Source organism: Copidosoma floridanum, unplaced genomic scaffold (genome assembly GCF_036245765.1).
Source record: "Copidosoma floridanum isolate Cflo_tuat_1 unplaced genomic scaffold, Cflo_Japanese_pri ptg000019l, whole genome shotgun sequence".
Lineage (NCBI taxonomy): Eukaryota > Metazoa > Arthropoda > Insecta > Hymenoptera > Encyrtidae > Copidosoma > Copidosoma floridanum.
In genome coordinates, this window is record NW_028321896.1 from 312,663 (window position 1) to 340,144 (window position 27,482).

At 39.9% G+C, this 27,482-nt stretch overlaps 1 protein-coding gene across 5 annotated transcripts in view; it reads left to right on the top strand.

Annotated features, from left to right (window-relative positions):
• Nucleotides 1-27,482, top strand: part of LOC106637686 (uncharacterized) — a 185,618-nt gene that overhangs the window by 72,313 nt on the left and 85,823 nt on the right. For all 5 annotated transcript variants that reach the window (XM_089593498.1, XM_089593502.1, XM_089593497.1 and 2 more), the window contains one exon: nt 10,038-10,100. In XM_089593498.1, the coding sequence (XP_089449624.1) occupies nt 10,057-10,100 (44 nt within the window). In that variant the 5' untranslated portion in view covers nt 10,038-10,056. The remainder of the gene's footprint in view (nt 1-10,037; nt 10,101-27,482) is intronic.

Here is a 27,482-nt window from a genome sequence, read left to right on the forward strand (position 1 = left end):
GCTATAAATGGCACATTTTGGACACTAACTCAAAGTTTCTACACTCGCTCATGCGGAAAAAACGAAGTATGTATCGTGATCAACGTCAGCTTCTACGGCTAAACAGTACGGAAAGCGTGACACGTGATTAATTGAGAAAATATTTTGTTTATTAAATCGACAAAAAAAAATAAGCTCAAATCTCTAATTAAAAGATTATTTATAATTGGTAATTAAGTGATTTGTTAGTGTCAAGTTCATACATTAGTACGTCGTTCGGTCAGATCTATCCACTTATAAAGTATAACTGTCTGTAAATATTATTTGTCGTCCATTGACTTCTCATGATTACGTTTAAGATGTAAAAGTGTATTACATAACTGTTGAGAAATGTCATTTTTGAGAAAAAGTGTGACATAAGTGGATTTTCCTTGATTCTCTCTCTTTGCCCCCCCCCCATGCCATACTTTCGGTTTCCTTTACAACTCAGAAGGACATTACAGCACACCCCATCACCACAACACATATTTTGAATTTTTTTAATTTTATTTATTTTTTTTTTAACTAAGTTCCCACTCATCGTAGAACCCAGCATCTTCTGCACTATGGTCAAGGCCCTTATCTACTCTGCCATGGGCGTTACCTGGGATCTCATTGCGTGCTTCGATATACGCAATATGGTTCGAGATTTACCGTCACACCTCCAACCTTATGGCGAGTAGGACCTTATGCAGTCAAGAAAGAGTTAACTTAAAAAGCTCACCGGTCTTTTTTAGGGCCATCGGACGTCGAACTACCTAGCCATTAAATATATTAGAACTTAACAAAGTTGACAGAAAACACACTTTAGGGGTCACAAAAATTATAAGCATGCCAAAAGTCGCAAGAGGGTGAATCGGAAGAAAAACTTCAAGTGTATCTAATAAATACAATTTTACTTAGGCGTCAAGAAACTGACGCAGAAAATTTATCGAGATTGAAACAGCAGCGTCAAAGTAGACAAATAAAGAATCCATAACGTGAGAAATCAGCTTTTCATTGTACCCTCACAGCAAACTCTGAAATCTTTAAAGATCCTACTTCAGATTTTTTAATGAGTAGAAAATGTATTTGTGTTTTTGTAGCAATAAAAATGTAGGGTTTAAGGTCCAGGACTTTGTTGCTCTGGTAATAAAGTTGTGAAATATGAGGAAAAAAATTTGTTTTTAACATTAATTTTTTGGGGGTTTAAAATCTTAACAGCTTCAAAAAATAGCCGTTTTCGTGAATTACACGGGAGAAACTGTAAATCAACGGCTTCTTATGGCCACCGATTATTTTATGGCATAAAGAACGCACGGTACTTTTCAGCATAATAATTTTTTTGAATTTTTACACCTCATTATTTAACCAAATAAACTATATGGATTCCGAAAAAATATGTTTTTAATAAGAAGATTTTTGTTCTTAGATGTATCAGGAATATGTGTAAAATTTCTAACTGAAAATGTTTCACATTACATGTCAACACACTACGGTGTTTTATTTAGTAAGTCTCGGGCGAAGCCGAGACGGGGGGCTGCTAGTTAGTTATAAAAAATCTATTGATTGTTTGAGAATGTATTTGTTTTGTATTTTTCTCGTTTTTTCTTTTGACACAACTATGTACTCTGATTAAAATACACACTCGAAACACAAAACTATAAAAAAAAATTCACCCCTCGAAAAGGAGATAAACCAATTTCAAACGCGATAACCAGATAGGTACACGTGACTACACTCAAAGTCAGAGTGAAAAACATACCCCCGCCCGCACGTATCTTACCCCTGCGTTCCAGCACTGCCCGTTTAATCTGCGACGATAATGTAATCGACGAGACCCCAGCGGACCAAACCGAATGAAAAAAAAAATACCACAGCGCCTGATCCCCGGCGTGCCACCCTCGAAACTAATTCCATCCACTTCGGAGCTCGACTGCACCCTCCTGTAATACGATTCTTTTTCCATGGGGTGTTGTGTATACACTGCACTGTCCCTCTGTCTTTCGGTACTGCTTCAAGTCGACACGCGCCAAGGAACATTAATTACGGATACATATACGCACGAGCATTACGTATTCATGGTTGTGTTGAAACGAGCCCCTAGTCGCGAGACGGTTATGGCTGTGCCATGGTTGCGGGAAAGAGGACACGAGGCTTGGAAGAGCTAAGCAGAACAGATATACGACGAATGAGCGGATCAGAAAATTTGTAAGGGGATGGGTGTGCGGGGGGAAGAAGATGAAAGTTCCAATAAATAAGTGGCTAAATTTATGTAAAAGGCTGAGCTTTTTTTATACGCTGGGCACGACTGAGAAATTTATGGTCAGAGCACAAGGTGCAACTTCAACACAAATTTCAACAATTAGACTAGTATACAGTGTACTCGAAAATCGTGTTATGAGTTTATCTTTTGGTGATTCAGGTATGGTTACACTTTTTTCTCTGACAAAAATATAAGACACTTCATCAAACAGTCGTGCCTAAAAATATAGACTTTTTATAGTTGGACAAATTGTATATGTGATTGTGTTGATTACTGTTTCGATGGGGTAGTGATATTATCATATGTTGATTAGAATTCAACTCACGAAAGTCACGACCACACGCATCCAGGATATCGTGCGTACAGTATAGCTTGATATTGGATTCGGTAAATAATTATCATTCGCTCGGATACCTGGACGTACAATCGATACGAGCGTACATGTGTACAATATTGTGTTGAAATTGTTGGAACAAAAAGTTTGTTTCATCGATGTCCAGCTGTGCTTGGTATATAATCCTGGTACTATGTTGTAAAATGTGACGCGCAACGTATCTTTTGTAACGAGATTACAATGTATACCATGTTGTATTTTCAGAAAACGGGACATTGTAACAACGGACCGGATAAATAACGGGTGTTCGATAAAAACGTGTGCCCAGAAAATATACGAGTTTCCGTTTAATCCTAAAAAATAACCTCTTTTTTATGATTTACCGAAAAAAAAAGTGTCAAAAACAATCCAGCTCGGGATGCTTCCGTAACTGCCATTTGAAACAAATATTGTTTCTGAATATTAATCATAAAAGTCCTGTTACAAATTGCTTCAAGTAAAATGAAAAATGCCCAAAAATTTATTGAGGTATGCAAAACATTGGTGTATATATACATCAACGAAAAATATAATTCTCTTGCATAGCTTTGAAATCTCGTAAAATATCGGCATAAGTGAAGGCGTATCCTATACACCCTAAAACTTATCAGCTGGCATATTTTTAATTCCTTCCGTTACTTTTCATCACAGAGACCCAAGTTTCTCCTCTTCCCCTTTCGTCTGTTTGTCTCACCGTCTATCTCGACCTATCGTACAGCTCGAGGGTAGGTATACGTGCGGGGGAGCATACACGCGAAAAAACGAACGAACAGAGACTGGGGAGGGAGAGTCTTGCATGAAATATGCACGCTGCAATCACGTCTGCTGAATGAAGGCGAAAGCTCAGACGAGAGGGTGAAGAATTGCACGGTGGAGGAGTCCAGCGAAAAAATACCTGACGAAAGTGTGTTAGGAAGGGTGATGTGTGGGCCACAGAGAAAAGAAAGTTATACCGAAAGAGGAGAGGGACTCGAATGAGGTGATGATGACGCGACACACACGTTCCGCAGATGCCCCGTTCTAATGCACCAGAGGATATACTAAAGAGGCTAAAGGGAACGCGTGCCGAAAATATCCGTCTGGCTGCGGAAAAAGTTAGAGCTGAGTATCAAAATGAGAGAGGATATGTAATCGGATGGTTGATGGAGTATACAGCGCTAGTCCGGTAGTGAAATCCTGAAAAGGAGAGAGAGAGAGAGAGAGATCCTGATGGAAAAATAAAGGAACAAAAGGCGAGGAGGAAAAAAATACGAGGAGAGCTTGAAAAAGAAGGGGAGATTTATCAAAAGTGCAAGAGAGTGAGGCGTGGGTCACAATAAGATGCAGGCAGACGGGCGAGGGGAGATAGGCAGTGGATAGAAGAGAGGAGAGACCAGGAGGAGGGAAAAAGGAACAAGAGAGAAAGAAGATGGGCTGTATGGGGTGCGGAGAAAGACAAAAGCCACGGTGGTGGTCTGATAGATTTAAATGTGCGCAGGAGTCGAAGGATGAGAGATAGATAAGAGCGCGTGCAGACATTCTCTGCGGAATACGACGATGCCAAGAGGTGAGGAGATAAGGACAGAGGGCGCACAGATAGCGAAAAAGAGAGAAAAAGCAAGCAGTTCTTCATTTATGCCTTTTTTTTCTCTCTGCGGGAATATAGGGGAAATCGAGGGATGCTGCCTGCAAAATATTGCACAAGGAAAGTGAATTCTTCAACTGTTAGGACTAACGAGAAAGAGAGACGTGACGAGAAGAGATGGAGGAGTCGTCGAGCGTTTCGAAACTCGAGAGTGAGACTTGGCTATTCAGCTGAAACTGTCGTATCCCATCATCTCCCTTTTTTTTACGTGTATCTGGTGAGTCTGTAAATTTTTTTCGCTCCCTCTAGCTTTTTCTCTTTAATATTTTCTACTCCTCCCTGTGCGATCTTGTACTAACTATTCCTTCTGCCTTTGTTTGTGATGTTTTTCGTGTTTTTCCTTCATTCCCTTCTATTCTGTCTCAGGGTGTTTGACGATACTACTTTTGATATAAACCTTTCATTACATGAAGAGTGGGTTATTATGATTATACATTTCTTCTTTTTAGGATTATTAAAAATGTATGCTGAAAAAAAAGCGGAATATATCTGGATCTGCTTAGTATAACTTTAGTCCAAGAATTTTCGATCCCTAGGATATTATGCGAGGGCTTCTATCAATAAGAATACGTTCTTTTTAGGGATTTCCTAAAGAGTAGCTGATGAGTCTACTTCCCTAAAAGACCCTTATTCCAAGGATAATGCTCCAGGTTGGGTTCTTTTCAAAAGTACCGAAGGTTTTTGGTAGAAATCTCATGGTAGTCTAAGAAGCTCAATTTAAGGTTTATTGCTTGAAGTTATGTGAAAACCAGAGTTTCCTTGAATCCTATTTCTTTCCTAGACTAGACTTAGAATAGCTGGACGTCTTTTATATCAGGTTCCTGTGTAACATGTCCCACGTGCACTTCATATACGCTGAGCTTTGAAATATAATACGCTGCAAAGTTTCAAAGTCAGATTTTTCCTTATCACTTTTTCAAAAATCAAATCAGCCCAGTTTTAATCATAAAATTAACCCAATTTCCGTTTTTATCATAAAATTAACCCGAATTAACCCATTTTCTCATCCCCAGTAATGATATAATCTACCAATATGTGGCATATTAGAATTCTACTAGCCATCGAGAACTGGCTGTTTTTGTATGCGTATTAAATTCTCTAAGTACGGTATGCCAGTTCTACATCCTTCATAATAAATATAAATACCAAGATATGACAAATCTGTTAAAAAATATAGAAGCATATCTAAGCCCCTATGAATGAAGAATTTGGTTTTCACACTATTTAGTTTTCCTATAAATCTTAAAAATAAATTTTATAAATCCTGCCTTCACTTAAAGTAAAATTGTCGATTTTTCAGGAAGACTTTCAGTACAATAAAACTCGTGAAAACTTTTCCATTGCTGTTCGACATTTTTGCTGTTTTTGGAGTTTTTTTGACACTCCCTTTAATTCAATCTACTATTGAGTTCGCTAAAATTATGTAAGTCACACTTTTGCCCGCTTTCCGCTCGACCCAGTTCCTTAGTTCTCAGGTTCCCTCCTTCTTCTGACGTAATGCACATACATCGTACCCTGACCACGTTCGCAAAAAATCTCTCATAAACTAGCCGGTCCCATATTAGTATGTTAACAGACAACGCGTACATTGTTTCCTGTTGGGCTGAAAGAGCTTGTACTTCTGCAACTATGCCAACAATATTGCTTGCATTGCATTCATTTCGGAGGGACGGAATTACTGACGCGAATTTTCTCCTGTTCATGCACGCGTGCCCACATCACATACATATACGCAAATATATGTAACTGTCCTGATTTCCGAGTAACTTCATTCTCCTATAGCTGGAAGGTCAGTTATTTGCCGTCGTCGGATCGAATTTCATGGTTTGCACACATGTGTGTACGTGAGTGTGACCTGGTAAGGACGCCAACTTTTTGTCTCTCTCTCCAACCAACTCTTTAGAAACTCCACGATGGATTTAAATATCGCGTGCTGTTTCATTGTTACACAGTATACACGATGGTCTGGCGGCTTAATGAGGGAGCGCTGACGGCGCTGACTTGGAACATTGTACATGTGCTGCATTGTATGTGTTCTTTTTCTTCTTTTTTCACTCTATGGACCAAGTGATCAAGTTCTCGTTGGTGCATGCATATAGCTTCTGGCGATGAATAAGTGTGGCTCTTAATTAATGCTAGAAGCGTATCAACTAGAAATACCTCGATATTGAATCAGTGACTTTCTTCGACAAAGAGAGCACTTTCATTTTGTTCTTCGTTTCTTCAATTATTCTTATTACAACAGAATAATTTTTACACAACAACTTTTAAAGGGGAATATGGGCTTTTTTCTTTTCGTTAGCACTCTGTGTGATCAATAATATCCTTATAATGAAATAAGCATTATAACTGTGAATAAATAACAACACATTCGGGGTAACTGCCATGACAATGTTATTCCCAAATATTTCCACTTTTTGTAAGAGCATATCAAACTTCCCAAGATCATACACAGAAAAGCCGAGGAGTGTCTTGCAAAATTGGTTATTGCGCACACATAAATCAGAAGCACCGAAATAGGCGTGACTCGGTCGTTTGTTTGTTTCTCCTCTTCGACCGGATGGAAACAGTATTGCACACGTGTATACCAACACAACCCGCACGCGCTATACCCTTGATAAAGTGCAATTTATAACGTCGATAAGTCGCGCTCGGGGATATTAATTGTCTGTTTTTGCGATTGCATTGGCGTTTTCTCTCTGTTATGGTTTTTCGATCGATCAAAAACATCAGATGGTTCTGGCAGACACGTAGAATTTGAGTTGACAAAAATAGTCTATTGTTATTTTTATGAGATCATAGATGATGAGCCAGTTTTTTTTCGATTACTGTAGTGTACTATAATCTATGGTACTTTTGGTTCGAAAAAATTAAGTTTCGGTATAACTTATCGGTTTTAATGAAAAAAATGTTCAGTATTTTTTAAATACATACTTATTTGTTGAAATATCGTCAGTGTTTGTTAATTTTTAAGGTGAGGTTTGTAACGAACAAAATGGCTCACGCATTTTTTGGTCATCATAGTTTACTATCAATAGAAAACACTTTGAAACTCATTTACAAGGAACAAGGACGATGTTATATTGTGTTTCACACCGTTCTACTTCTAATACACTGAAAAAAAAAAAATATATATATATATAAAACTGAGATGTTAACTCAAATATTTTGGGAGGAGTGACTTGGTTCATGATGTTGATTTTCAAGAAACAAGTTTTCAAATAAGAAAAAGGTTGGCTGATGCTTTAAAGTAGGAGAATGTGTTAACTACTAATTTTACTATGTAATTAAAAATGTGAAAGTGTAAATAATAATAAAGATCAGACTCTAGTGGAAAGAGTTATTTTCCTAAACAATTATATTAATTACTAGTATCTACATTTGACAAAATTTATAAGCAACATAACCACTTTCATAACTGCTCATTATTTTAATAGCATTGATTGATTGATTGATTGAACTTTATTGAGGCCTTGTGGTTATTTTGGCGCCATTTTTTAACAATTAACTACAATTAAAAAAACTTTCTGTTTTTAGATTTGTAGACGTAATTTCCATTAATTTCCACTTGGATGTAGTTTTTAAAACAATTGTGTCATGCTATACACGGTATCAGTATATTATAGTCACACTTACTACATTTATACCTATTTTGTAATAGATAAAAAAAACGTCTATTGTTTTTAATGACAACAAATAAATTTTTAAAATTAGACGATGTTCATTGTTTTCTTTAATCTGTACCTCACTTATTTTGAAAAAGTAACCGTCTCAAGCTTGTGTAGATGTTGTTTACATGGGATTCTAACCTGACAATAGCAATTTTACGAGAATTATTATTATTTATAACTAACATACCGTAAGTTTATAACCATGATTACCTTATTATTTAATAAACTACTGCATGCTGCACACACTTTTGGCAGTTTTGTACAACAACTAAGTATTATTACAGACAATACCTATAGCCCAACGCCTATTACACCTATTACACCTGTGAGCTGAGGCAGTGGTTGGGGCGCTCCGACCACTCCAACCGCCATAAACGAATTAATTTATAGATCGTCTAAGGGAGGAAAAATATAGCAACTTTTAGATAACAAGTAGATGGTGTAAAAAAAGACAAGAATAGGAATTGAGAGGAGGAAGACAGTCGGGAAGCCATAAACTAGACGTCGTCGTCAGAGAACTGAGAGGATGTTCACCCTTGTGTAATGTAGAGTACTTTTACGGTAAGAGGGTGTAATGAAGGATTCAAATGGGTGAGAGCTAAGGGCACGATGTTAATTGAAGCTATTTCCAGCAGCTGTGCCAATAGTCCTGATTAACGGCGTAATTGTACTTCGACGACCTAGGATTTCGAGACGCAGAAAAGTGGCAAATTTTTTGTTGTTAAAGATACTATGAAAAACATGTATGTACAAGCTGTTAGGAGCAATAACAGTTAGGACGCGGAGCAGTTGAAACACAGTCGAGATAGTCAAGTTAGCGGAAGAAGAGACAAGACCAAACGAGCGCCATGCATAATACAGCGGGGCGAGAGAAGCTACTTACATAATTCAAACGTCCGGCCGGCTAGCTATAGTGGGTGATGAAGTCGTCGGTTGGTAGCCCCCACTTCCCTTGGCGTCGTCCTCTCTGCTCTATATACTCTTTCGCTCGGTAGCTCATTGTGTTTTCACCCATACGCTCTTAACGAGAGAGAGAGAGAGAGATTCAGCAAACACCGGCGTGCGTTGTCCGTCGCCGGAGGCCCGCGGATCGAAACGCGTGCTCCTTCCCGTCCTCCTACTCTTTTGTATACGCTGCTGTATTGTACTGCGTGGAGCCGCCGCCCTTTCCCTTCGACTCGTCTACGCGGAGTAATGACGCAACGAGGTTTATACCGGGCGTTCGTTGCTTGCCTGCTGGCCGGCTTCTTTCTCTACATGTCTTCATGTCTCGTGCACGAATAATTCTCGTCGTCTAATTGTTTTGCTGCCACCGGCGCGTGTTGATTTCCTTTTTCTCTTTCTCTCTCATCTTTCTTTCATTGGAACGTTTTTACTACCGCATTGGCTCGCTGCGTGTGGCCTAACGACATTTTAGAGGTTACGTTCAAAGTGCTTCCAAGTTGGGGATGATGGATGTTTGATTTAGGTGCGTTAGATGGTTTTTTTTTTTTTTACAGAGTCCAATTGATGAGATCAACTTTGTCCTCTAATGGTTTGGTATGATGGGCCCGACAACTAAAATTAGTTGCAATAATAGGTTTTCTAGTGAAAACAATATGAGGAAGAAGTAGGGTATCTTTTACAAAAGATGGTATGATCTTCAATGCATTAACTAGGAACTACTTATAGGACGCTAGTTATGAATTTGTTGAAATTAATGGTAACTACGTAGTTGTGATTGACATAATTATGTAGCACCGATCTCGGGGGGTAGGAACAGTCTTTATGGGGAAAAAAATGTGAATAGCAATAACGAGTAAAAAAAAAATTTGCAGTTGTGTCGCAGATTGATATATTTTGTATGGATACTTTTCATTTTAGAAAAAAGAACTATACGAATCAAACTATACAATTTAATTTCAGTTTTATATAAGTAAACTAGTGTTATTAATAAAAATTTACACATGTCTATCCAAAATTATGATGTACTTTATTAACAATGTTGATCAAAGCATTCTGAAATCAAATCTTTCTCAACTCTCGTAAAAAACGAGAAGTAAAATTATTTAAAAAATGTATTACGTGATAACAGTGAATTAATGAAACTTTTGTCTATTTGTGCAGGTCGGGCCGTTAATGCCTGATGGCGCGCGCTGGCACGCAGCGCTGGAGGAATCCCGCTCCAGAGTAAGTACCGCAAATTTTCATACATTATCATCACTTACTACATCATCTTTTATAAAAATCATCCTTTTTCATCGTAAATGCACAAGAGTGCAAAATGTGGCAACGCAAATGCTCCTTCCTCACGATGTATCTAGCCGAGAAAATCACAAAAAAAAAGCCAACTAACTCTACCGCCGAAAAAAATCCATCGAGAGCTTTTCACGACATTTTCCAAGCCATTTACGTACAGCGTTCTCCAAATCCCAAGCTCCGGAGCTTGCGATAAGGGTGTGGTGTTTTTTTTCTCAGAGATGTTTCGACCTTCCCAAAACTTGAAGCCACTTTGTCCCATCAAACGACAAAACTCTGGTCACGTTCAATTTAGCCCGAGAAAAATATCAAGCCCCTCCTCGAGTGAGCGCTTTCTCGACGGGCCCTCGAGATATTTGCATCCCACGCGGGGCGTCGGTGGCCTTTTGAACTCTGGCCCTCGCAAGCACAGTCGTCGCGTCGTCACCCGAAAACTCGAGGTCCTCGAGTACTCGCTACCTCCGCTTCGCTGAAAATTCGGAAGAAAGAAAAAAACGACCACACGCAGAAGTGGACTTGCATGCAGTGTATGAAGAGGGACAGAGGCTGAGGTGCCAAGACGAGAGCTTTATATTTTGTTTCTTTTTCGCTCTCCGGTACACATACAATACACCGTGGTTCGGTACAAAGGAATCTCCGCACTACGATAAAAGCATCAAATTAACAGCTCAAAAGCGCGGACTCTCGTCGGGATGGATAATCCAGCGGCGGAACGTTCGATCGCAGGACTCTTTACCCCTCGAGGATTCTCGTGCCGCGAGAGTGGGCCGAGCTTTTTCTCTCTTTTTATTTCCTTCAGTTTCCAGAGAAGCGAGCGAGTTTTTCTCCGCGTACTTGAAATTCGCACCTGCGGAAATTACGCCTCGCTTACCACGTTTGCGTCGAGAAGGGAATGAAATTAGGCCGACGAGCCGGGGCGCGTATGGTTTTTTTCTCTCCCCGCGAAACCCTCGTCGCCGCGCCACCAGCGAACTGTATAATTTATACTTTTGATTAAATTCGTGAAAAGCATAATTTTAACCGTGGAACGGTGTAGGTGTCGTTTTGACCGTAATTGGAAAATTTTTCTTTATCGAATGTGCTCGTAAGTGACTTTTGATCGTAAGAGTCATGCTACACAGGAACAATTTTTTCATACCACGTGAATCTAATGCACGTTTGTTACGATAATTTTTTCATTTTCAAGCAAGCACTAATCAATAAGTTTTACCCACAAACCAATAAATGTACAGCATGGTTTTGTATTAATGTTTAGGATAAATTACAAACCATTTATTGTATATTTCTGCATTTACATGAATTACTTAACTTGATTTTTTATATAATCTTCAGAAACTATGAATGAGTTTTTTAGAAAAATTATTCCAAAAATCAAACATACTATTATGATAAAATAAACCGTGAATACAGTAAATTTCAAATCTACATGTTGATTTATGGACAAGATATAAATAATTGTATCAACGAATTGCGTCATTCATCACAGTAGATCAGTTTTACACGCCACGCTCGCGTGCGGGGAACTAATTTGCATAACGCAAATGTTATTCATCACCATTAGTTATACGTTTTAGATATGGTGGTTGGATATGCATACAACATTCAGTGCTGTAAGATAATAAAAAACCAGTAATTAATACCTTTCAAGTGGCAGACAACATCAATCATCACATTCTTTCCATTTATCTGCACACCTAACCGATTGCACCAATATCGGTTTATAAACAAGATGTATACTATTCGTTTTCAAAAATCACTTGAGCTTATAGTTTTTTTTCATCGCACACTCGCGTTTGTGCAAATAAGTGCCAGTATCGTATTGCCACATCTCCAGTGGAGCTTCAAAGTAATGAAAAAGTCCGAAAAGGCGGTGACATTCCTAAAGACTCTTTGGAATACGTAGAAAAATGAATCCACTTTGCCACAAGATCAAAGTACCACAAAACAGTTAAATGCCGTCAAGTGGTCCTGTTCACCCGGTGACTTTTTAGCGTCTACCGTATCGCACAAACATTCAACTCCGCGAAGCCACCGTGGCCTCTTTCATTGACGAGCGGTAAATTAAACGTCAAGGCATTGATTTTTCCCTGCACGGGAGTCGCTTTTTACACCCATCTGTGCATGCGCTAGGAATTTTTTTTTCCTTCGCTCTCGTGTCGCGTGTCGAGGTAACGTTTGCGCCCGTATGTATACTTAGGTGGGAGTAACGCGAGCTTCACGACCGCTGTTTTTTTGCCGTAATTCGAGGGTATTAGTTTCTATTTTAGCTCCTGCTGCTCGTGGGATGTTTTATTTTCATAGCGCGGGTGAACGGACTCCTCTTTCGTGCGAATGCTTTCATAATTGCATGAACCTTCTTTTTGGTCGCATCAACGGTTTTTGCATCAGTTTACCCTCACGGGGATGGGGAAATTGATGGCTTTTCGATGGCGGGATCGTCAACCTCCATATACACGTTCGTCGGGTCGGAGAGAATTAATCGTTTCGTCAAATATTTATTTATAGAATTTACGGGCCAGAGGCCCAATTACAAATTTTATAACAAAATAAGTGTATTTGTCGAGCGCAGCACACGTTAACTATATTTACAAGGGATGTGTTGTATCAACTATATGAATAAACTATGATACAAAACAAATAACGTCATCGAATACATCATGAGTAAATGTATACAAACGAAAATTAGTTTAGGCAACTTATACAGAGTATAAAATTAAGTATCTGTACCGTGGTCTACATAAATGTGTAGTGTACAAGAAAAGTGTTGAATTACTTGAAATACTTATTTTAATATATATTTATTTTTATTACACTTGTAAGGATTATAATATTTTTAATAAATTATTAAAAAAAGTATATTGCTTACTAAAATACATTGAGATATAATAAAAATTTTTCAACAACTTCACATTAAATGTATTAGCAAAACCAATAACTAATAATTCAAAAAACTAATAGTCAAAAAATGTTATATGATGACCTTTGTGCTAGAAACATGGATTTGTTGCCGAATTCCACGAGTTTTGGGAGAAAAAGTATCAATTACAGGGTAGAAAAAAACGTCTTAGAAGGTGGGAACTGAAAAAATTTTATTTGTCCATCAACAGACACCCCAATGCGTGCAATATACAATACATTCAAACATGTTAATCATCATAAAAACTCCCCCCCCCCCTCGGGCACGTCAAAAATCAAGAACCAGCCCATGTGTCATCCCGTCAAAGTAAAAAATCCCCTCGTTAAGCGCGTCTTGACGGGAGAGCCCAGTTTAAAAACCCAAAAGTAAAAACAAACACGAGCGAGCAAACACGATCTTTGAATCGAAAGGAGGGGGGAAACGCACAGAAACGTCCTGCCCCATCTCCTTCGTGTTCCAATCCTTGTATTTAAGAAGGAAAAGTTGGTGCCGTAGCGCACCCTCTCCAAGCCCCCTGTGCACACACGATGGGCAGGAAACGTTTTCAGCGCCGAGCAAACGGAGGATCAAGTGGTCAGGAAATTCGACGTGTAATTCTCGTAGAGGCTGTACGCCTGTGCGCGCACACACACAAACATACGTAGGATATGTATATACGTACACCCACACACTACCCACTTATGGCTTAGCCTCCGAATGGAATACTGCCTCGCGCAAATTGCAGAGAAAAGCAATACCAGCGTACGTCCGTAACGCCCTCCCCCACCTATCCTCCTGCCCACACCCACTCGCCTCGAGTTCAGGGAAATAAGGCATCGCCCGCGGGCTTACGTTTGCCAGGGAATCAGAAAATCCGCAAATAGAGAGGGTGCAGGATTAAGGGTGTGTGCGGGGGAGCTTGCAATATGTATAGAAGGCCTTGGGAGGAGGGGGGTATACGGACTGCTTCTATGGAAATGAAGGTCGCGAGCAGATGCGAAACACTTCGTGAAATTTCGAGAGTTGAGGCTGGAAAATATATACGTACAATACGCGTGTGGATGTGTACGTCGAACGCCCTTTACGTTGGTGCTTGTCTTCCGTGGACTAATGAGGAGTCCCGAACGCAACAAGCTTGCATTGGTATATAAAATGTCAGATCAAAAAGTTGTACGAGAAAGTATATTTTTTATTCAATAATGTGCCATTGATGGTGATACTTTTCCCTTGAATGAAACTTGCAAACAATACGCGTGGAAGTAATGTTCGGTTCCAACCATCCGAGCTTAACCAAAAAAAAACTTTTACAACTACACCTACCACGAAGCCTTTTTCTTAACCCTGTATCTATCTATTCGCTCTTCAAACCTACAGCGAGATAACAGAAACAAAAAAAAGGAAAACAAAACAAAAACTCGTTAAGGTTCGGAGGTAGAGCGAGAAACATGCGCGGGAGTGACGTGGACGGGCTTCTTTCATAATTAATAGAAAACGCAAGAGGTGAGCTGGGTAGGTACGTCGTTCGTGCAGCACGAAAGGGATACGCCGGTGTGCACTTACAATTAGTGATGGACAAACGAAAAGAAAAGTACAGTAAAAAAAGGACATACATGGGTTTTTACGTGTGGTCTACTTAAGGATACTTCTTTTTTCTCTTATGACACAAAATAGTCGAAAGGGACATTAATTGGCAGTTTGGGTGAATTCCGGAGGAGGAAATGGCTATTATGCTGTACTATTTCATAATTTTATGCGTGTGTAAATAGTACCCATGTAACTGGTAAATTAATTCAACGTCCCTTATCGTTGCACTCCGATATAAATCTATTGATATGAGCTTTGAAAGTGTATAAAACTGTAAAAGCTTAGCTCTACATTATTAGTCAAGGCAGAAAATTGCCAACGAATTTTGGAATTACATTTTTGCTCTCCTCGACCCGAAGTACAGACTCTACGAGGCAAACCGTGAGATGCACGACTAGCTCCTTCACAAGGAGTCCCCCCCCCCCCCCAATATATTTTTCAAAGTAGTGAAGTACGCGGTGACATAAAATTTGTTTGCTTTGTCACGATGTGCGATGTGAGGATCAAGAATGGATGGGCTTCAGCCACGCAAAATTCATGAAGAAGAATTTACCCTTGAAGTGAAAAAAAAATTGCCCTCAATAAACATTTTGCTTGATTAAAGAACCCCAACGAGCACCATACGTATACACCACATGCCTTGTTTGTCTGTTAAACAATAACGTAAACAAACATAAAACGCACTCGTGAAATTTTCACGAAAATATAAGTACAAACAAGCAAACATTCAAGCATCAGACATAATATTAAACACGTCAAACATCAAAGAAAAAAACAAAAAAAAAAAACAAAAAAAGTGTAGAAAAATCCATGGAACTCGAAGCGAGGGGAAGGGCATTAAAACACACGGTTTTTCACTTTGCACCGCTCAGCCAACGCACACATTTGCGTACACCTTTTGGCTGTGTTTACACTCGCTCTCTCCCTTTTCACGGTGCGCATACAAATAGTATACACTCATACACCACAAGGGAAAAAACAAGTGTATGAAAAAAAAAAAAAAAAAAAAAAAAGAGGAGTTGAGCTGTCTGCCCGTGCGCTGCACCAGCACTGATTACTTCCCTCCTCTCGGTGTATGTATACCTACAAACGCGTAAATACACGAGCGTAAGTGCATACGTATATACCATACAACAAAAAAGGGAAAAATGGTAAAAGACGAAAAGAGAGTAAGGACTAATCAATGACCTGCGTATCGAAGCAACATATATCTCTGATATTATGACGCTCAAATGTGAGTTGGAGCTAATAAATATACAGTGGAGTAATGATCAGTGCATGCACAGGTAATCATCGATACTACTCCTTTTTTTTATTTTTAAAGCCACCTTGTAGGGTCTGAAATCGTATAACATTACCTATAAACATGACCTAAATAATTTTATAACATTTTTGTCATCACCAAATGACACAAGTTAAAAATCTCTCAATAAACGTCTAAAATTTGTCTTTTCTTTGCCTACATTTGTATAAATCATATATGCATGATTTATTATTACGTTTTGTAGGTCTTTCTGTTTCTCAGTTCTAATTTTTTTCCTCTAAGGCTATATACTTGCACATAAAATTCGTAACTGTTTTTATTATATCTCTGCGTTAAGTGCGACACCAATACCAAAAACATAAAAATTGAATAAAAAGATAATGACTCCAATATACAGAGACGCAAGGCAGATACACTCACGCCAAGAGATTAGTAGCGAGATATGGAGGAAAGAATTCAATTAAGATGTCACCAAGAGATAAAAAAAATTAATAAAGAAAAGTAAAGGGTGCAGAAATAGTTTCAAGGGGTCAATTTGCATCTTCAACTTATCGTTTATAATCCCTTATTTGTACAAAAACAAACACACCAACAAAAAATGTATACCTTCGAATGAAAATTATGTGTACAGACACATTGTTATCCCTCAGTAAGGTACATACATAAACTTGTGCCGAGCATTCATACAAATACCACCGATTCTTTAAACGAGAAAAAGACACGGAAAGTGTGTATTTTATGATCACTCGACCATGGGGCTGGCGCAACTGCGTGAAATGTAGCCGCAGGGATTAACAATGGGAGCAATGGTCGAATCGAGTTTGTTTCTCGTGGCGAGTTATGCATATCAATGCCCGTCTGGACTTCATGTTGTGCGTTGCGTGAAAAAGGTACAGGATTTAAATTCACGGTTTTATCATAAAAAAGGGCGCTCAGCGGCTGATAATAACAAAACGAATAGCACTGATTTTATAACATGCCACTGACAGGTATAACTCTCGAATCTCACCCAAGTGGTGCGAAAACATATATGTTTGGAAATCCCACAATCCCTCGTGATTTCTGTTTTTGGTTAAACTTTATGTCGCAGACTACGCTCGAAAACCCAAATGTACTACAAATTTAGCTATACAAAATGTGAGTGTTGAGTATGTGATTTGCTAGTAGGGAATATGTGGTTTATTCAGCTTCTAACTACATGAAATTGAACACCGACAAGAGTGTAAAAAGGCGAAACCAAATATAAAAATCTTATTCTTTAAACGTCACTCTCATCCTATACTACAAGTATCACAATCAGAGAAAAAAAGTATTGTATCTTCTAACAATGGCATACTTGTGACTGTCTCCACCACCACCCCCTCGTTCAAACATGTCACGTGCACGCGCGAAGAACCAAAGAAGAAAGTCCATGCATCGCCTGCATATACGGAGACAAGTATACATCAATCTGGTTTTACATCTGATAAATCAACACCGCTGCAACCAGTACCCATCGACCACATAAAACTATAAGTAAAAGGCCGAGCTGCACGTGGAGCTATCACCACTCGTTCACATCTGATTAGCTCTTTCGCTTCACCTCGCGTTTTCCAACAGTTATATTGTCACCTGCACCTCTACCCACGCGTAATACGTTATACATGCAAAGCGATCGATCGACGTACACCCGCACGTTGCCCAATCCCGTCGAAGCGGAATACACCCACCGATGTGCATCCATGTGGGGAAAACGACACGATTGTCGTCGGTCAACATTATCGAGGGGACTCCTCCTGCAGTAGCTTGATCTCCTCATCGGCGTCACGTCAACATATACATATATATATATATATATATATATCTGTATATGATGAATGACGCCACTGCGATAACGAGCAAGAGTGGCCCGCCACCCTTGGCCCCTGTTACATATCGGACACGTGCTCTAGAGGAAAAGGCTACGAAGCCCTGTGCACTGGTATACGTGACTATGGGAGTATACGTAATATATACATGGGGGAGGGGGCTACAAATCCGAGCATCGACCGCAGACTCTGGCCCGCACGCGTGCCCCGGATCAAAGCAAGTCTCCGATATGCCGAAGCTATACGTACACTTTTGATGGTGCTCAGCTCCAACTCAAAAGTGAAACTCTTGGGGAGGTGCCCCCTCGTTGCCCATCGTGCCGCAGAGGGGATGTATTACTGGATCTGCTGGATTGATTCCAAGCTGGACGTATACTAAAGAGCATTGATTTACCCCTTGGATAGAAAGTTTGGCTATTTTAATTAATATCATATCAATTATTTTATGCCTCGTTGTAACTTCTATAGTAATTCCGTGGGATCGGCAAAGTTTAAAATGTACGTTATTGCTTTTGCACAAACGAAGAAATATGAAAACCCTTCGAACACCTCGTACAGCTTACTTTATGGTTTGATGGTTGATTTCTGGGTCTTCTGATCAACATCTCTCTAGACGGACCACATCGAGAGGGATGATCAATTGGCATTCGTTGTTTCGAAGAACTTATCATGGTAGCAATTCATCAAAACCATCCCGCATTTCTCTCGCACGATCAACCCACACTACCATGTACTTAAATTCATTGAATCACGTACACCCGAATCATCGAAATCTTGATACGTGCAGAGTCCAAAGGTGAAAAAAAAAAAATCTATGCGATCGAAGCTCTCCTATTCGATTACTTGTCCAGTGGTAGCTAGCTCCCATTCAATCATTTCTCCAGTTGCACCATTCCCACACCCATGTGCAAGTATATAAACACTCGCACTCCCATTTGCAGTTCATAAATCACTTTGCAGCTCCTAATCTCGGCACGCGCGCCTTCAACAAACCACGCGCTGCTAGGTAAATTGTGACGAGGATTTTTCAGCCGTAAGGGCCGTCCTGATGTCCTTTCACAAAACTCTCTCTTATCCGTCACTTACCCTGTCCCTACACTTTGGACTTCTCTCCTCCGGGAGGTCTGCCACAGGTGTCTGGCTCGGGAACACCAGGTACTCCTAAAAGGAAATAAAAAGGGGACAAATGGGGACACTAAACTATAGAAATTCCACACGAAACACGGGTTATACTTTTAGCAACGCGTCTGCGCCATTTATTCCACCTTCAACTACACTCTCAGCACTCCCTCTCTCTCTCTCTCTCTCTCTCTACATATATATTTATTTTGGCACACTATTCTCGAGGTAGATATCTTCGTGCTGTCACCTTCGGTCGTCCTCTCCGCCGAACTCCTCCCTGGCTCGGCTGTTGGTGGCCGGTACCTAGGTTACACACACACACACATACGGACACCACCTCAAGCATACCTTCCGCTCAATTCAATCTTTCCTATCTCTATATAAACCCCCGCACACATTTACGTTCACTCGCTCGGACCGTCCCCAACACTTTACCTCGAAATAACACCTCGTGTACTGTTCCCAATACAATTACCTTCTCTCTGTCCTCGCGGTCACCCGGTGCTACCTGAGAAGATCCGTGGCGTACACGGGGTGATTCACGAAAAATTCCGCGCGTTTTTTGCAACACGTCGGAGGAAAATCGGGTTAACCCAATACCGAAGATACTTGAACCATACTCGTGAGCGCGATAATTGATTAACCGATTAATCGGTCGCTCTTTTCCTCTCCTTTTCGAAATTTCCAGTTATGAGTGGGAGAATCCGCGATAAAGTTGGAAAAATTCGCGGTGTTTACTCGGCTGGCAGAGGAAATCGCGAGCCGACCTAATTCTGATCGGCTGATTATGCACTCGGGGAGAGTGTTTGCCGAGGAGTTGATTGAAAACCGATGAATTCACCGAGAAAAATCGAGTCGCTCTGCGCTTGCTTTTTCGTTTCCACCGTTGAATAACGGATCGTTGTTTCGGTGAGGTAACTTATAAAAATTGCATCCATGGTATGATTATTCCCCGGGGCGATATTAAGTTTAGCACAAACTTCCGACCCAAGGGACCGAAAAACTTATCTGCGCGCTTTCGAATTAAGGCTCTGTCTTTCTTCCGTGGTATCAAAACTTTTCTGCGGAACTTGGTTTTTCTCGAGCTGCATGAAAAATCTTCACAATAAAACGCGAAACTAGCTCTGTTTTACTTTTATCAGGCGAAAATACACCCCATCGGGAAACTTTGTCGGGTGAAAATAAAACTTAGCAACGCGGTTCGCGCGCCAGCAGATGAATTAAAAAACTTCCGAGACCGGCCATTATGGAAGCGTCGATTGCCCGAGTCGGAAGTGCAAAGCTTCCGACTTGGTTTTTCAAACGAATACTTGACTCATTTTTCCTCTACTCCAACCGGGTTAGTTTTACTTTACAAAAACCATCCAAATGATTCGAGATTTATAGTAATTACTAATGATTCCAAGTTGACTCGGTAACGATTTCATAACGATTTCACTAGTTTTTTTTTTTCACTTGATTTCAGATTGATTTCATTTGGGGGAGTTCAATTGGTTACATGAGTAACCTCTCGTACCACTCTATGCCAATTATTTTGAAAATGTATCCAATCGCGTTTCATGTAGCTATACAACTCAACCCAATGCAAGATAAGAGTTTGTATGAATATAACATGTGCAGTGCCTGAAATCACGCGGTGCAACGAACGCTAAACACAGAGAGCGCCGAAGGTGGGAACGCCCCGGGGAAGTCGGCGAGGAAATTATACTCGAAAATTCAATTGCTGACGGCTTCCCGAGCGACATTGCTTGGTTATTGGGAAGTGGAAGCCTATACTCGCGAGAGGAAGTGGCGCGAGAAGCTGAGGGTCGGGAGAGCTCGCACCACTCGGTGTGATATAAAATTGCGCGTATTTGTGGAAACCGAGAAAAAGTGTTTACAGAGGATGCCGATTTCTTCCCCCCCCCCTTATTTTCAAGCAAAGTTTGCGCAGTAAAGCCAATGCATCCAACGCACGCGATTACCGAGCCGCAAATTAAATTTAAAGCTAATCAAGCCAATGTACGCGGTAATCCCCGCAAAAACACGGACCGTTGGAGTTTATATCCCGTGGGGAATTAGTGAGCGAAAACTCGATTTAAAACATAAATTTTTCCCCTCAACCACAGTCCACGTACACAACCTGGAAAAGCACGTCGAAACGAGAAGAAAAAAAACCCCCAGGAGTGCGGAAGTACGAAAAAAAAAAAAAAAAAACCAAGGGTTCGCTTAGTTAATATAACATCGCCAGTTTAATTCCTGTGCGCATACACATCCACTGGTCCCACACACACACACACCAAGTCCTCGAAGAGCTTTTGACGGTTATACTCGGCGTTTTGGCCGCGGGGCTCGCTACACCCCCGACGCTTACCAGCCACACCTCGTCGCCACCGGCTGTTAATTCCAGGCAAACAGCGCTCGTAACCAGCTTAACCCGTTAATTAAAGCTGTAATCGCGACATCGGAGAGCCCCTCCCCCCGCGCTCTCGTTTGCGCGCCCACGGCGTTTTCCAAACTCCCGCGCGCGGGGGAGTTTACCGGCGTCTTATCCCGCCGGGGGATGGAAAAATTGACCCAACCCCTAGGGTCAAAACTCGCTGGTGTACAGATAAGAAGTGCGGCGCTGAGATGTGCACAGGGGGAGATATAGAGGGGGAGGGGGTGAAAGTTGGACCGGACGATTAGGCGTCGCGGTGGTCCTTGTAAATTGAAAATGTCACTGATACCATTCGGGGGTGGAGGAAATGTTTATTCCGAGCCGAGGGGAGGGGTTTAATCGTGGACGAAGCGAGGCAGAAGTAGCTCGCAAAAGTGCTGCGTGCGCTCGAAAAATCGATAGCTGGGAAAAGTTTTTTCGACGGGCGTATGGAACAGCCACGCGTTTAATATGGAATCGGGGAATGCCGAGCTGGTATGACGGAACAAAAGGGCCTTGAAGTGGTGAGGTTGAATGAAACGGACCACGGGAAGAATTTAATGTATTGACCATTGTTTTTACACTCTGAACTTTGAAATGATTTTATCGTCTAGTTAATTTATTGTTGGTGATATAAATAATGTTACTAGTTGCTGCTATTTGGAGTTTTCATTGGTAAAACTTTGATTAGGAAACTTTTGTGATTCGTACTTCAGTTTTAAAAATGTCGTTACTTACTACTATGATTTGTAAAAAAATTACATCTAGTTATTTCAATACTTTGTTGTTTGGATATTAGGACTTTTATTATATTGCAATTAAATAAATTTTCATATTACCTTGGATTAGTAACATTTTTTACTTGCTTATTTTCATTTCAATGATTGGTAATTTAAGAACTAATCGTATTCATTGCTTCATTAATTTTTTAGTAAGAAATCCAATTAGATACTTATTGTGTATTGTGTGATGTAAAAAGTACCAAAATTCTTTTGACTTTTGTAGTTTAAAGTTGAAAATTATTTATAGGTAAAAGGACAATTATATAAAAAATGACAAAATGATGTATAGTTCTGAAACTGTGACTGCAAGAATTTAAGAGTTCAATTTATTGGAGCACATTTATGTACGCATCATGAAACTTTAAAAAACTACCAACAATTTCCGAGTTCTGAATTCCAAGTAACATCGAATCTTACCATTTTTACGGTAGTTTGTTAAAAAATTTCTTTTTTATCCACAACTACATAATTAAATTACTTCCAACCTTGATTGATAGATGAATTGTAGTACAAAAAACCTAAAGCAAAACAAAAAAAAATGTTTGCAACAATGCATCCATGCAATGGACAAACGAACCAACCGATAGTTCTAGCAATTCTGTTGAAATGTACAAATAAAAATCCAACATCAAGATTCACTCACGACGAAACTACTACATCTCCACGTGCCATGGCACTAGACACGAAAAATTCCAAGCCCCGAACTACGCGTCATTTTATCCTCGCAACAACATATTTTTTACGACCTTGTCTCTATCGCGTGACCATAAAAAGCCATTAAAATTCATGAAAGCTCTTTGGTATATGTATATATATATATATCCACGCGAGATGCAAGTGCACTTTTAACGCGATATTCATTGCAGCACTTCGGAGCATCGATCCCCTCGCAAAAATATAAGACAGCCCCTCGACCTAAAACATATATCCCCGGCAAAAACGTAAACTCTCCCCAGCTAAAACACCCGCGGTATATAATACTCCAATTCGTCTAAAAAGCACTCGGCTGCAGCGGTACAAATGCAGAGCGCATGAAGTCGCAAGCTCATCCTATTCACGACGATGACAACGACGGCGAGTGGAAGAAAAGCACGGGGGGGAGGCGGACCATTGTGAGAAACGCGTACAGCCCGACTGAAGAGCTTTGCATATTTCAACGCAAAGCATTCGGACGGAGAAGATGCGCCACGTATAGCTAATGCCCCCGTAAACTTTGAATTCCGCGACGCGCGCAAGTTAAAATCCGCGCTGGTGCTTTTGGCTACGCGTTATCGCAGTGCTCGATGGAAATAATCAAGTTACCACCTGTCCGTCCATTCGTACGGCTCGCGTGCGAAAAGTTTCAACTTTTATGTAGGTATGTATACTGCTTCCGCCGCAAGTCAGGAGAAAATGAACGCTGTGTGGCTTGTGACGCATCACCACCGGCTACTCGGCCGCCACTTTCTTCCTTTTACCAAGTATTTTTATATTACGACGGTACGCGTGGCCGTCGTCCCCTGCGACTTGTTTATCGCGCAAGCGCGTGGATATTCTCGAAAGTTTACGGGCTCGTGAAATTTACGGGGGACTTTGAAGTTCGGGGGAAACATTTTTAGAATTTTTTCGTAAACGCTGCGCACGGGCTGGAAAACTCTTGTACGTTATACGCTCCGCTGCGAATCTATCGCAACTCGGCGACTGAGCGACGTTTGTTGCTACCAAGTTGTAAGCTTGTTACTAATCAAAGTTCCCCCTCCCCCCCCCACGGTTTTACTACGTTTTGCGATATTTTTCCACAACATTTATCAATAATAGTATCTTAATATTTAATAAATATTTTCTCCTTTTTACAGGCTCCTTTGCCATGTTTACAAACATGATGATAGAACGCACCAGGTGATTTTGGAGCATAACTGTTTTTATCGTTTAACAATCAATATTTTACCATTATTCTAATGGCCTTTTTAGGATTACGTATCGTGACGATGTTGGGACAAGACACTTATTTTTACTCACTGACTGTTATGTTTTCTCTTCGTAATTTCTTTTTTATAATGTTACAAGTCTTTAATAATGTGTAATTTTTAAGTGTGCAGGAAAGTTCAAGTGACTTGTTGTCCCAACATCGTCACGATATGCAATCCTGAAGAGGCCATTAGAATAATGGCGAAATAATAATTGTTAAACAATAAAAACAGTTATGCTCCAAAATCACCTAGTGTGTTAAATTATCACGTTTGTAATGTAATATTCTCAATGTGGTTGTCATGATAGCTTAAAAGTTTAAATATCTCTTGCTACACATTAATTTTTCTCGTCACATTTGATCAGTAATACTCTTTTTTTAAAACATAAAAAAAAAAAAAAACTTTTTTTTATCCAAAGGTGCTTATAAGTTTTACGATTTTATTGTTTTTGTTTCGTAGTTTTCCGTATGCAATAATTAAAAAAAAAAAAAAAGCATAATGATGGCAAACAAAAAAACAGGAGCTACCGTGTGAGGGAATTTTCAGCGAATTTTCCGAGCAAAGCCCGAACCGTAAGCTCATTATCGCGCTGCCACGAAAAATATAGGTTAATTACTCGCGTGCTACGTTTAAACTCTTCCCGAATAAAAAAAAAAAAAAAAAAGGAAAGAAAACGTGCTGCGAGCTGTTTTTGCACCCCTGCGCTAACGAGCCTCGACAATCGGACAACATCGCGAAACATAAATTTGACTTTGCCGTGCAAACATAAACTTCGCTCGGTGTAATTCCTACTGTAATTCCTTGGAACAACGTTGGGCTACCTGTAATAAGATTTTTAAATTACGGAAAACTCGAGCCGGAAATCAAATATTGTTGCACTCTTCTCCCTCGCGTTCCAATTCCCACGTTACTGTTCACTAGTGCTGTTTATTATCGTGAGTACTGTAAAAAAAAAAAAATAGAGCACCCAAGTTACAAAAGGACCTTAACTGTAAAAATGAAAAAAATCCTGTGTCGAGTTGTATAAGCGTATAGTTAAAAATCTTTTTGTGGCAGAAATGAATAAACTTTAGATGAAAAAAAAAAAAAAAAAGAAAAAAACTGTCTTTCAGATAAAACAAAACTATCTTTTTGGAGTCACTCTAAATAAATCTTGAAGAAAAATCAATTTTTACGAATTATAATATCTTCTCAAAAAAATTGACAAAAATTCCTTTTTTTACTCCTAAAAAAAATCACTAAAGTATTTGTCAAATTTTACACATTAATTACTTTTCAATATTTTCCTTTTTAATCGACAAATTATAGCTTGTCCTTATTATTTTGTATACGTTATACAAACCACCAAGAGGATCCCAATGTAACCTTTGATTGATATTTTATTGGCTAACTTTGCAACGTAACCAGACATATAGCCAAGTAAGGTCGATACGTTGGTCGTACGAGGCACGCGAGTTTTTCCTAAGCACAAGCTTCGAATTGTGGCATGCATAATTTCACGATAGACCGCGTGGAAAAAAAAAAAAATAGTTCAGAAAGCCATTCCTCCGTACGTAACGCTCAACTTTTCGAGTGGCCTGAAATTTTTTCGGCCACCCTCATTCTTTTGAAATTACTTCATTCCACGGTTAATTCAGCTGCATGGCTGTGTCCTTATATGCATGCAGTTTTCGGCGTGAAACGTATTCCAAGGTTATTACCCAAGAGGGAGGGACAGGCTTAATTCCCAAAGTTGTCAAAGTCTCGTCAGGTGGGCGTGCGCCAGACACCGAGCTATCCTGCAGATGTGTATATACGTACAACTTTTGGCCGGAAGGGAGGAGTTATTCGCTTGGGTTTTCCCAAAGTGTCGTTATTAATGATTGCGTTATGATGGGGGATTAAGTCCCAACTTTTATCTTTAAAAAAACCTTACGCGCACATTCATTCTGGCCACACGCGAGGCATCTAACGTGCGCCCTGAGCCTCGCTTGAACTAACGTCGCGATAAACGTACACTGAGAGAAAAATATAATAAAAATTACTGTGCTAGAATGGTAATCTGGTACTGTTTGACCATTTATAGAGACTTTTTACTATTGGAACAATTATTTTTAATGTTATTAGTACAGTAATTTTTACTGCTTGTACAATAGAAATTACTGTCCAGAATATAATAAAAATTAGGTTGGCCAAAGTAAAACGTCCCTAGACGGCGGAATGACACCAGATTACCATTCTGGCACAGTAATTTTTATTATATTTTTCTCTCAGTGTAACCATCGATTTTTACGTCGCATCGTTACGCGGATCAACCCGCAACGAAATCGATATCTTCTCCTGCTCCTCCATCTTTTTTGTTTTTTCACCAAAGCTCAAACGTCAGACCCCGCAAAAAAGTAAGTAACGGTACCATCCATTTTGTCCGTCACGGGGGAAAAACACATGAAATTTCCATCCTCACTGTTATCGGCAGCGCGACACTCCCGCTCTATTTCTCCCGAGCGCTAAGAAAAACACAAAGATTTTTCTCCTCGTCGTCAGCAGTCACCCTTGAAGCGATCCAATTTAACCGACGTCAATTTCCACGGCGCATTAAGCCACATCCTTCCCTCCTTCCCTCATCCTTCTCATCCTTGCGGAAGCCGTGGATGCAGCAGCCGAGTATCCGCAAGCTATGGGTATTTCACGCTCGACGCGCGAAATGCGGCACCACGAGGTATCTCGTAGCTGAGCAGGACGAAGATATAATATAGTATATATAATTTGTATATTTATATACGTATGTACGTATGAATATTTCGTGGTAAACGAAAAACTAAATGTAGTGAGGTATATATAGGGAGAGCTCGTAATCTCTCGAGCGTCGAGCGATGCAGATGGAGTTTCCTCGACGCCAATAAATTTTAAAAGCCGTGCGGGTCACGAGATGCTTGGAAAAAGGTTAATTTAAAAAAAAAAAAAAAAAGAGAGAGATTGCATGTAACTTGGATGAATTTAATTTTTTTTTTAACTAAAAATAGTCGTGCAGACTGTAAAATAGTTTGGGTTCGAATTTGAATAGCACTGCAACGCCTAAAGCTTAAAACTTTTCTGTTACAGTTGGATCATAATGTTGTAAAATTCAGCCTAAAAGGATCCCAAAATATTTGGACTTGATGTATAATGCACACACTATTCTAGACTATACTCCAAAGCATTATAGTGTACATCTTTTTTTGGGACTATGATCTTAACTTCATGTCCTTGGTAGGAATAAAATGAAGCCGTGTTATCACTAATCTGTCAAAACAGTATATGAATATGGTAGAGAGGAAAAATACGTCATTCATTGTGTGCTCGCACTGAAATAACGAATAAGCAATAATACGTTCAACGAGTCAAGGTGGCTTAGACATTTGGTGCCGTACCAAGCGAGGAACCCTGGTATGGTTGTGTGGATTTATGGAGAAAATCATACCTAAATCACATATTTAAATTTTATTGGCCTAA